Source organism: Erpetoichthys calabaricus, chromosome 6 (assembly GCF_900747795.2).
Source record: "Erpetoichthys calabaricus chromosome 6, fErpCal1.3, whole genome shotgun sequence".
Lineage (NCBI taxonomy): Eukaryota > Metazoa > Chordata > Cladistia > Polypteriformes > Polypteridae > Erpetoichthys > Erpetoichthys calabaricus.
Window position 1 is genome coordinate 149,631,519 of NC_041399.2, and position 13,112 is coordinate 149,644,630.

Genomic DNA, 13,112 nt, shown 5'->3' on the forward strand with positions numbered 1-13,112 from the left:
AGTTTATACTCATCTATACAGTTTGCTAGTGAGCAACATTTACTTTGCTAATACTATGCAGCTCAATTTTTACCCTTACTTTAATTTTGGCTACAGTGCAGTCCCTCACCTAGATAACATTTGGAATTCAGTAAGCTTCAGAAGCAGGCATTCAGGGACACTTTCTTGTACTCTTAGTCTGCCAAGTAGTTTTCCTTCGTAAAAATGAGAAACATAAATTTGTAGATCAGCTTTCTGACATTCTCCAACATGTATTGTTCACTTCAGACCTATGAGCTACAAACCAAAACTTCAGGGCATTGTAGTTAACATAAGGCCATAGATAGAAACTGCAAACACTTATTTTTGATTTTTTTATGCTTGTTTTGGAAGTATTTTGGTAGAAAGCAGTGTCACTAAATAGCTTCAGACATGTGTGTGGTTTTGTACTACTTTACGTCCTTATTTACTTGAAGTCTCCATCCATGAGAGTCGTTATGAACAGGAGAACAGGAAAAATAGTGCAGAGAATTTGTTATAAAATGTAATTTCTATCTATCTATCTATCTATCTATCTATCTATCTATCTATCTATCTATCTATCTATCTATCTATCTATCTATCTATCTATCTATCTATCTATCTATCTATCTATCTATCTATCTATCTATCTATCTATCACAAAACCATTGGAAACAGTGAAAGTTAATCATTGGACACCTGGGTGACTCTGACTTAATGGATATATCTGTTCATTTCGGTTGTCATTTGGCATTGTGTGTATGGATAAATTCATATTCTAAGAAAACTGTTAGATTATGATGTTCATTATTCGTATGTTTTTATAAACATATCAGTTTTAATGTATACTTTTGTAGGCAGAAGAAGAATTCAACAAAGCACAGAAAGTTTTTGAAGAATTAAACATAGATCTGCAACAAGAACTGCCATCTTTGTGGGACAGGTACATTTTTGTTATATTCCTATCAGCTATTTCTTAAAGAATGTTTTCTTCTTTTAGGAAATCATAATGCTTAATATCAAGTTGTTACACCTGACCAAAACAAATACAGTGTTGAAAAAATATTTATTTCCTGAACATTCTGTTTCCTTAGAATAAAATTATAGGGCAAAATAAAAATATAAAATGGTTGGTTGAAATCTTAAAGGAAGGTTGTGTATAGCAGTGTTTCTCAGAACTAACAGCCAGTGTCCAAAAATAGGCTTTACCATCTCAAAACAATGTAGTGTGGCTTGGTGTGCTGCAGTAAGTGTTTTTCAACTCTTGTACTTATGGCATTTGTACATTGTTCCCATGTTCATAAAAGCTTCCTTCTGGTATGTCAATTTTTGGCCATCATCTTCATATGTAGACTGGCAAATCTAAATTGACCTCGGATGAATGATTATATTTTATGTTTTGTGCACAGTGGTGGACAGGTGTCCCATTCAAGATTAGTTTTAGCTTTGTTTCTGATGTTGCTCCTTGTGTCCCCATATTGAATAAAATTTCTTGAGGAAATAATATACATTTACTTCTATTTTCATTTACTGTACATTTTACACACTTCATATTGTCAAACTTCTATGTTAGTATCATGGTACTGGAAAGCCTCTCATACTTTTACTAGCTGTGTCCCGCGGCTCCGCCCACGTAGTAGTATAACAGAACATTGAGGAGGGTCCTGCCTTTGCTCCCCACTCCTGATGTCACGCTTCCCCCTCCCCTCGGCTCGCAGCCTCTGTCTCGGATTAGCGCAAATCTATCGTTCCTGCAAGCGAACTATGATTCTTAGCACGATGACAGAAGTCACAAAATCAACCATAATGTTCAAGCAAATTATAGAAAAAAACCTGATTTAAATCTGTTCAGTAGTTCTCTCATTCTCTAGCTAAGCGGAGGTAAGGTACATGCCCCGAGGCTGGCACGTGATTGAGGAGGGCTCTGCCCCCTCCCCTCGGCCTGCTGCGTGACTCTTGGATTTGCGCAAATAAATCGGTACAACAAGCAAACTATGATTCATAGTGCAATGAGAAAAGTCAAATTATAGAAAAAAAAGATCTAAATCTATTAAGTAGTTCTCTTGTGAAAAGAGGACAAACATACAGACAGACAGATGTTGGATTTTATATACTGTATATATAGAGATATGTTTTGCTATCTAAGATGGGTTAAAGTCTAAGTAACCAACATAAACTTCAGTGTTAACGTTTGTAGTGCATCATGGAATGTATATGTCTCTGTTATATGCCATTTGGAATAGGATGCCAAAAAGCAGTGGTAATGTTTGTGACGTACCATCTGTTGAAGTGACAAATGAAATGCATTTTATTACTAAAAATGTTTCTGAAGTGCCATCTGCTGGAATTACAAAGACAACAACCTAAAAGGTACATAGACAGACACACAGACACAAATCCTTTTATTACTTTCTTTTTGACGTATATATTATATTGTGATAAACAAATTACAAGTTGACCAGACATTAAATGCTATATCCTATTCAAATTAAAAAAGCAGCAAATCAGATTTATAATAATGGCATCATTCAAAACTCTTGACTTCATAAAAGTCAACATAGGTTAGGCATGCTTAATTAATTTTGGGCATTATTAATAAATGCTACATTTTTAATATATTTTGGACAGTTCATAATAACATACATTTGCTGGTTTAAATTTTAAATAAAATGGGGCATTTTTGTTCCCATTTTATGCAGGAAGTTGCAGTAGGTTTCTTATATTCAAGTAAGATAAGGTGACATGCTTGCAATGTAGCATAAGACGACACACTAGATTTTGCACAATTGCATATGCTTTAATAACCTGATTAATCACAGAAAGCTGATTTCTACAACACCGTGTATACCCTTATTCTGATTAGAGAAATCAGGTTATTGGCCTCTGAGAAACTTGAGGTAGATTTCTCCATGAGTAAATCGATTATGTGGTCATGTAAACCCTTAATGTTACTGTTAAGGATTTTGCATCAGCGCACAAGCACTTTGCACAAGCTTTCAGCAGCCGCTGGTAGAAGCGTCCACAAAATACATTTCCGGGACAGATTTTTGGGTAGCTTGTGAAAATAATTGGGTTATAAAATTGCGATTTCAGCAAACAGAGCTAAAAGAGAATTCCTCCTCCTCCTCCTTCCATGGCCAAGCTAGCTTATGTCTGCAAGGGTACCTCTTATGAAACAAAAGGCTTTCAACCTTGCTCTGCTCACCCCTCCTGCTGTCATAGGTTTGATTAATTGTCGTCCTGACAGTGCAGGTTAGAGTACTCCTGTTTCAAAGCCACTTGGGTTTGATGCTTGACCATTTAATTCTCTATGCAGTTGTTTTGTGCTAAGCTTGTTTTTCTCTGACTGTTCCTGTTTCCTCTCATATCTCAAAAAGGTGTAAGTGAGGTTAATGATTATCTGAAAGCTGGCCCACTGTTTATGCTAGCAATAGTATGGACTGTTGTTATTTACAAGGTTGGTTCCTGCCTTGCCAGTTTCTCCTTGTATGGATGGCTCCATTTATAAACGAAAGAACAATTAGACCTTTGGCTCTGTTTCATGAATTTCAATTTTTTTCTGTAAACGTCTGTCTTCCTTGTATTGTGTATGAATGCAGTGCATATTATTTTGGAACAAGAATATTAATCTTATTTTTTCTTTTAAATCTTGCACAATGGTGGAAAGAGTGCCATGCTAAACATGCAGAATCTAAAACCATTGATGTGATCCATTTAAGCATTGACAGTGCTGCAGCTTCCTTTCCCAATTTAAATAAATTGTTTTCATATGTGCTGTTATAACAGTTATTATGGCTTCCTTATGGGGGTCTAGCATCCGGTGTTTGAGTGTCATGCCAGAGCATTGACTGTGTTTTGTTTGCATGTTTTCCCTAATTCTGCATTGACCTTTCTCCGGGCATTCTAGTTTTCTTCACACATCCCTAGGATAAGTGTGTTAGGTGAACTCTAGATCCAAAATTGGCCCCACATGGGTGTCTGATGGGTAGAGTTGGCATTGTACTCATGCCAATCTTGGATAGGTTGTTGCTTAGATACAGTAGGCTGTATTGTCACATACTGTATGTCTAGTCAAGTACTAACTTATGGTCAAACTGTTGATATATTTGCTAAGTAAATTTGTCAGCCTCTTTGTAATTAATTGTAATGGGCAACAAACATGATATTAATGTATCCTTTTGTTTCTATCCTTTCATATATGTTTGATTATAGCCGGGTTGGTTTCTATGTGAACACGTTCAAAAATGTCACAAACCTTGAGTCCAAGTTTCACCGGGAAATTGCAATGGTAAGTATCTTTTTCTCCTTGGAACCATTATAAATTATTTTCAATTTGTGTCGCCAGATCTGTCTGCAATATTAGAGTCTCAATATTGCTTTAAGTTACTCATTTCATATAAATGGAACCTAATGCCTGTGGGAACAATTTACCTTTCTGTCCCTTTTTAATCTTTTCATTAGAGTGAAAGATTTTAAATGGAACATTTTGTACTGTAGAAAATTATTATAAAAATTACTTCACCTGCAAAAATATAAAAGCTTTTTTGTATCATTTTCTCTGCTGTGTTCATGTGCCATTTAAAATTTTAATTGAAAAAAATGTATGTTTAAGGCCAATATTCCTCTGCCAGGTTGTTTAGTGATACTCAAAAAGCTTCCTCTTTAATTAACAGATTTTCTTGTCTTATCCTGCATTAGCTGATGAAGTGTGTTTTTGGTTTCTTTTTAATAGAGTTTTACAATGTGGTTTGTTTTGTGCATGAGATAATTTCTACTTTTGATTCTTCTGTATGTTTGTAGTTTATGTTTTCTATATGATGTTTGATTTATTCCTTTAATGATGAGCATTTGCACAACTACAAATGACACTGAATTAGAGGTCCTCTCTAGTGGAATTCTTTTTTATTAGCACCTGTATCTGTTCTTCACTCCATTGATTTTGAGCAGGATTGGTACCACATGCTAAATAGGACACCTTTTACACCTAGGATGAGGTGAAACTTAGTGAGCATAATTTGGGAAGCAACCAAGGGAATGGGCATAATGTTCATGTGAGGTAAATTCAAAAAGCACACAAAGGTTAAAAAACTGCTAAACAGTAAATTGGCCTAGTTTTGGAAGTAGAGAGGGTACATCTTGAAGTTTTTTCTTGAAAATGGAAATGATTATTGACCAGTAATCCCAATAATATCCAAATGCAGACTCGCAGGGCCATATGTCACCGCAGTTGCTGGTGGAAGTTATAATGGTTAGGGTGTAGTATACACAGAGATAACTTAAGAGTAGGGGTTAGTTTTGTTAAGGTTAGGGGTTTGTGTGGTTAGCATGTAGTACAGACGTGAGGTAATGTCACTTCCACCGCGAAACTACTGCTCATTTTAGTTACTGACGTATGACTCTGTAGTTCTATAGTTGGATGCTTCTCATTAATCCTGACAGCATAGGAAACTCTTGGGTGTCTGTATCCAGCATGGAGTACATGCCCCCTGGGAATGTGTTCTTTTAAATTGTAGTTAAACTCAAGACAGTATATCCCTTCCAGTAACTACAGTTGAGATATTACGACAAAGGAAATTATGTTACAAAAGGAAGGACATGCCTAATTTGCTTTTAAATACTACATCTACCCCAATAAATAAAACAACTAAGGAAGCCTATAGGATAGTACAATTGTTTTAAAATGTTTCAGTGGGGTCTTAGATGATTGTATGTCCATTTTCGGAGGAGTTGGAGTTATTGCATCAGGTAACCGCAAGGGGATGTCTTCCATCCATTCATAGGAAAGGCTTTCCTATGCTTAATAAACTTTATTTTCTTTCCTCTTTTTTCCTTCCCTAATTTGATTTTTGCTATGTACTTCTTCCATAACTCTAGCATCCATGCTGTATAAGGCCTATCTATTATTCTTCAGCCAATTTTAGAAGTTCAAATAAGCACTCTTGACACCTTACTTTCATTTCGTATTTTATTCTGCGGTCCTAGTAGTTTTACCCTGTTTTCCCTGGTAAGGTAACTCACAGTTCAATAAATTGTTCAAGTAATGCTGCTGTGTTCAGCAGTATACTGTATTATGAATGTCAAATGCCAGAATTTTACATTTAACAAATTCTTCACTAATGTTTTTTCATAATCTCCTTATTTTAATAACTCCACCATGATTACGTGGAGGGATATATTGTCTTGAGTATATCTACAATTTCAAAAGAACACCAAGAGGGCATGAGAGAGAACCTAGAGAGCATGTTCCCCCTACTGGATGCAGTGCTCTGCAAGCTTAAGGCTTCCTGCACTGATAATGACATTGCTATTCCTTCTCCATGACTAGCCCTTACCCTTAAGAGCCATGCTGCTGAGTGCACTGTGGTGCTACTCAAAGAAGTCAATCTTCAGGTTTTGTCAATGCTAACATTCTATTTTTTTAATCTCACAGTTGAATATTTATGTCCTATCTTTGTTACAGCTGTGCCACAAACTATATGAGGTGATGACCAAGTTAGGAGAGCAGCACGCTGACAAGGCCTTTACTATCCAAGGAGCACCAAGGTATGCCATGGCCATGTTTGCAAGATCACATATGGTATATGCACAGACCTGATTATTTGGAAGTCAAAAATTAGTCTGTATGCAATTATATCTTAAGTTAAAATGATGGATCCCCACCTATTTTAAACAAAATCTTGAACAAAACCAAGCAAGCCTCAGAGAAATTAATTGATACGATTGTTTTGTACATTAAAGACAAGACAGCTTACATTGAACACAACAGTAAATCACTTGAAGACAGTGTGATGAAACGGTTAGACATTTTCGCTGAAGGTTTGAAACCGATGAGGTGCAAGTTAGTGCTGAGATGACTTCAGAGAATATAATTTTTTGGTGATGGATTAAGTGATTCTTAGTTGCCATTCACAAGGCCGTTTTTATTTCACAAAGTTTTGATGTCACTATTTGTTATACTTTGGGGTGATTAAAATGAATGATCAAATTAGCATTATTATATAAATCTCTATTAGATTAATACTTACTATCTGTAACTCCTGGCACAGTGTGGAAACATCAGCCTGGACACAGACAGACACGACACCAGATATCCACAAGACACGCTTTTATTCACAGTTCTCACTTCCTCTTATGGTTCCTTAACCACCCACAATGCTCACTGTCCTTTTCCACTCTTTTCTTCTCTTCTGCCGCCTTCACTCCTCCACACCCAAGCTCTGTCTTCTTCCTCCCGACTTCGGCTCCCCAAATGGAGTGAGGTGGCTCCTTTTATGGCACACCCGGATGTACTCCAGGTGCTCCCTGATGATCTTCTTGCAGCACTTCCTGGTGTGGCGGAAATGCTGCTGTCGAGGGCTCTGAGATGGTCCAGGTGCCCCCTGGCAGTGACCACGGACCTCAACAGGGTTGAGCTTCCAAGCTCTCAACCTGTGACCCTCATGTAATCCAGGGGAGCTGCCCTCTTGCACCCCGGGGAAGATATTGCCCCTCTCCCGGTCCTTCCCTTCTCTAGGCGTCCTGGTGGGGCAAGAATAAAAAGAGACAATACTTGTATTACCTTTTTTTAATGTTTTTTTTTTATCTGTATGTAAATGTAGGAAAATCATGTACAGGAAAATTGTTTTTGTGATACCTGCCTTTCATGCTAAATGTTAGCTATTCATGTTAGAATGATTATAACTAGTCACAAAATTGTTTGGGTACATTGTGGTATACTATATCTATTTTCTATAGTTAATATTAAATAAAAGTTTCTTATAATGAACCTCAAAAATAAAAAAAGTACACGTGGCTCTAGGACGTGATTTATATTCACCATCTAATTTTAAACAAGTTCAGTGACTGTTTAGTATCTGTGTGGATCACCTTTTATTGTCATTAACATTTTACATTTTTAGTAATGAAGGTCTTCTATATAAGATACTGTATATGTTAGATGCGCCCTTTAGACTCTGTATATCAAGAAGAAATTAAAATGATGTATTATTTTTATTATAATGGACAGACTGACTTCATTTAACCTTATTTAAATCAAGTAATTACCAAGTAAAATCTTTCCGTAGTGTTTTAATCAATGACACTCTTTAAACGTTTGTTATGCTATTTTGCATGTAAACATTAGAGAGGGAAGGGCTGGCATGCAGTTGAACTTCCACAGTCCATTCACACATTAAACTAATTGCAGCGTGACGTAGGCACTGACTCACTATTATGTGGCCTTCATATTGCATTATTAATGATGTTTCTTGTGCTTCGTCTTGTAGAAGAGCTGGGAATATTAACTGCTTAGTGCAATTTTAATGTATATTTTCATTGTGACATTCATTCAGATAGATCAGCTATACTTTCTTGTAATAATGCTGTTTTCTTTACAATTGTGACAGAAAATCTAGGTAAGTAGTAAACCTGGAATTAGATGCGTATCATCCTTGATTTTCTGATGGATTCATGATTTAGAACAAAGAGCTAAATCATGTGAGATGTGTGGTTTGATATAAGTGTACTTTTTTTTCTCCTTCCTATTGTAAATAGTGTTAGTGTTAGGGTGACCAGATAACAAAGCACACCCCAAATGACATTTACAGTGGGAATAGATCAACACACTATATAGAACTTCATGAAGGCTTCATAATGTCACTAGTTTGAAAATAATTAGTAAAAAATGTTACTGACAGGTACAGTGCACTTGGAGGCAGTGTGGCATAGTGCCTATAGCATTACAGTTTAAACTTCAAAATCCGATCATGTCCTTGTCTTTAACTCATTATATGATCCTGACCACTGTCACCAAAACTGTATATTTCACATTATATATACTGTATATATATTATATACAGTTGTGTTTTCATTTTGTAAGTTGCCTTGAATGAAGGCTTCTGCCAAATTTACCTGTTAAAAATGCAATATATTTATTTTCTTACCTTGTTTAATACAAGCAAAATGTGCTCTTGGTGTGGTCAGATCTTTGCTTACAAAATCTAATGAATATTAATTACCAGTATGTAACTTATTCATCCAAAAGTTTATCATTTGTGGACTTACCAAGATCAGGGAGTTCAGTCATTTTCTTAAGTTTCTTGAAATCAGAAGTGAGATGTAGTAGATGATTCCATCTTCTGATAACAAAAGTGCTGAAATCACCAGATATAATGCACACATGGCTACACTAACAGTTTACTATGTAGAATATAGGTGTTAAACGTGTGTAATTTGGTCCCAGATATGTTATGCTTTTGTTATTTCAGCAATATTTAATGGCTCTAAGGACAGTAGAGTGGCATCACAGCTCCAGAATTCAGAGTTCAGTTCTTGGCTCTCTCACTGTTTATGTTGCTTCTCTATCCGCTCCCCATGTCTGCATGGGTTTTGTTTTCAAGATCTGTATATTAGATTAAATTGTGATTCTTAGCTTTCTGTGTGTGCTCCTACTCCAGCCATGAACTGGATAAGCCAGTTAGAAAATCGTTGAATGAATTAATAAGTTCAGAAATGTCTTTCAAAATATACTTCATAATTTCTAAAGTATAACTGGCTTAAGGTATTTTCTGAGTTATAATCAAAGAACACTGTCTAGAAAAAAAATTAAGATATTATAAAATGAGATTGAAAAAATACTTAACAATTCTACATAGGTTCTTTTCTTGAACTTTTTTCATTTTCTTCACATTGGCAGTTTCTAGAGTTGAATATTTTCTAGTTTACTCTGTATGCATAAAATAAACAGTGACATTTCATTGAAGAAAAACTTTTAGAAAATATAATGACTTGGCTCTGGTCACTCTAACAAATGTTTGAAAATGTTTAAAATGTAGTTACTTATTATTAGCTTTTTGTGATTTATAGTTAGGAATCCCTAGGCAACCCGTGAATGGCATGGTGGAATACCGGTTAGCACTGCAGCCTCATAGATCTAGTGTCCTGGGATTGAATCTTATGCTTGATGGATATCAGTGACAGATTTTTTCACATTCTCCCCATGTCTGTGTGGGTTTTCCTCCCACATCCCAAAAACATTTATTTTAGGTTAATTGGTGACTTTAGATTAGCCTGGTGCAGTAAGTGTGTGGATGCTGGTGCCTGTGCGCATGGAACCTTTGTGTCAAAGGTTGCTTTTTGCCTTGTGCTAATACTTCCTGGATAGATGCTGACACTCTGTTACCCTCAGTTAGATTAAATGGGTTTAAGAATATTGCATTGTGAAAACAATTACAATTTCAAAAGTAATGCAAAAAGAAATTATGCAGCTTTGACATCTTTATCTACACTTTTTGTGCTGTGGCCTGTAGGGGGCATCTCATGGCTTCCAAACCCTTGACACAACCTTACTTTCAAACATGGTTTTGGTGAAAATAATTAATTTTATTTTATAATACCTTACACGGGTTTATTTTCTCCTCCAGTATGCAGCTATAAAACATGTTAGTTTTAACTCTTACCACTGAGTAAATGAAAGTGGCCACTTTTTTGCCAGAACCAGTAATCCTTCTGGTATCATGGAGGAAGCACTACTGGGTCAGGCAGAAGCCTCTGAAAGAAAGGGCAACTTTCCTCAGCAGCTCCCTCAGTTGCCGCCCACTGAGCCCAGTAGGGCTACTCCATGGGACTGAAAATCCCAGCATGCTCTGTAGGCAAATTAATGGGATTACTGGCCCAGGAATGTTGCCCTCCAGTGTGTTGGGGGACAGCATGTACTCTCGGGAGGCAGTTCCTCTCTGTCCATCTACTACAGTGGCCTCCCTGCCAGTTAATGGTACAGGGTTTATTTTGGCTGGAATGTCAGCTCAGCCCTGCCTTCCATCACAGTGTTCATGTGAAAGTTAGAATCAAAACAGGATGTTATTAAAGAAAAAGGGATATTGTCAGCATGTTTTCTTATTTTCTTCTCTTGTATATTAAAATAATTGTTGTAAAGTTAATTGAGGGCTCTGTGGTATCCTGCAAGGATTATAGATTTGTCAAACATGTGCAATTAAGAAGACTAGCAGATGAACACAGCCTTTTGGGGAAATCCAACAAGAGAACCACTAAACAGGGTCGTAAAACAAGAAGTCTAATAGTACTAGCATCAAACCATACTGAAAACTGTGAGTCAGGAGCAAAATAAACGAAGCAGAGATTTTAATAAATACTAAATATCCTATAACTAACAAAACTAAATTTCCTTTCCCTATTTAAGAAACTCCCTAACCTTTCCCTCAAAGAATTTGCCATGGTAGTCACTTGGTTATCCATATGCTGCCATCTTAAATACAATGCACACCATGACATCACATATTGCACAATGTCTCATCAAACTACAATAATACAATATATTTTTTTCATCCTTGTTATACTGTATAGGTTCAAAACTGCTTTCAATGTCAGTAGCTGCTGTACCATTACTCTTGGAATACTAGACAAGATGGCCTTGTTTTCCTCTGCTTTAATTTACCCTTAAAGGACTGAGGTTCTTAGGGATCTTCTCACCCCTCCATGCACTAACAGCAGGGACACAGTATCTTTCTTCCAAAAATTGCTCCCTAGCAGTTGCTCAGAATAGTACTTTCAGTGTCCTGTCAGTTCCTTTCCAAGGTCACCCTTGAATGAATGTCCTAAACTAGGGGGCACATGCTGCCACTTGCTGGCAAGCAGGCATTGCAACCTGCCTTCCCTCCCTTGTTTTGCCCTTTCTCTTTCTCACTCCCTTTTTTTCACCAGTTAAAGCACCTCTGTCACTTACAGGGTTGCCTGCCCCTAGCATCCTAGGCAAAACTGGTTTGCTTCTGCCCAGGTCACATGTTTCTCACATCTGTGCTCTTTCCTCTGCCTATTCAGAGCAACTAGCATACATATTAGAGGCATGCCCCCCAGTGTACTGACTCAGGATTGAGAGTCAGTTTTTAAATGAGTGAGGACCAAAAGATTAAACTTAAGCCAAGGTTTGTTAACAAATGTAAGTCCAATCTTTCATCAAGTGTAAAATAAAACCCTTTGACTGTGAGCTTTTGCTGAAAACCTTCTAAATTTAGGCTCACTGGCTCCCTGGCGGTCTTAATACAATCTGCATTGGGAAAGATCTATAGTATAGATCTATATAGATTCTATACAGTCTTGGGGACACTGACCCACAGTGTCTTATACCACAACACTCCTTAAAGAGTGGGCTATGTAGCCAAACTTTCAGCTGCCTTATTTGAAAGGGCAGCATGGTTGTATCCCTTACACACTGGGATTGTTTGCTGTAGTAAAGAACTCACTGCCCTGCCTTAATGGACCATACTTTTAAAATGACAACTTGGTCACAGATTAGCTTCTCTCCTCAGTTGGTCAGAAGATACAGTATTTTGATTCGCTGCCAGTCCTCCATGATCTTAGCACTTTTGCAGCACAGTTCTCATTATGTCTTTTCCTCCCATTTTTCATATGACATGCATTTGTTTTACACAAGTTTTGTGCACAGGTTGCACATTATGAACTATGTTAACTGCCAGTGGGCAGCTGCGAACTCAGGACGGTTTCTACACCATGAGAAGTTAGAGAAGGCATTTCCTCGGGTGTGCATGAGCTGCCTGTAAGCACTGCAAGCAGAGGGCTTCCCAGTGATGTCAGCTGAGCTTTCTCTCTCACACTCAGCCCCCACCTTCTCCACAGTACCACCACTTTAACCAATGTGTATTTGTGCTCCATATTCAGTGCTTGATTTTGCTTTGTGTACAAAAATAGCATTGTGGAGGTACTCTTAAATGAAGCTTTATTGAAATCCTGAAGACCGCACCATATAGGAGCCATGTTTTTATTTTGAGTATTACTGTTTTTATGCTTGACCCCTTCTCATTTACATGTTAATTGTTTTGATGAGTAATGTGTGTAATTTCAATTCTTGTTGAGTAAAGATGTTTTTACTATAAGTACAGAGGGGACTGGGCGGTCTCGTGGCCTGGAACCCCTACAGATTTTATTTTTTTCTCCAGCTTTCTGGAGTTTTTTTGTTTTTTTCTGTCTACCCTGGCCATCGGACCTTACTCCTTTTCTATGTAACTAATGTTGTCTTATTTTAATTTCTTATTTTGTCTTTTATTTTTCTTTTCTTCATTATGTAAAGCACTTTGAGCTACTTTTTGTATGAAAATGTG

The 13,112-nt window shown here is 37.0% G+C and overlaps 1 protein-coding gene across 9 annotated transcripts in view; it reads left to right on the forward strand.

Moving 5' to 3' along the window:
- amph (amphiphysin) overlaps positions 1-13,112 on the forward strand; it is a 288,814-nt gene that overhangs the window by 209,141 nt on the left and 66,561 nt on the right. For all 9 annotated transcript variants that reach the window (XM_051928840.1, XM_051928841.1, XM_051928842.1 and 6 more), the window contains exons 7-9: positions 858-943; positions 4,213-4,288; positions 6,461-6,543. In XM_051928840.1, the coding sequence (XP_051784800.1) occupies positions 858-943; positions 4,213-4,288; positions 6,461-6,543 (245 nt within the window). The remainder of the gene's footprint in view (positions 1-857; positions 944-4,212; positions 4,289-6,460; positions 6,544-13,112) is intronic.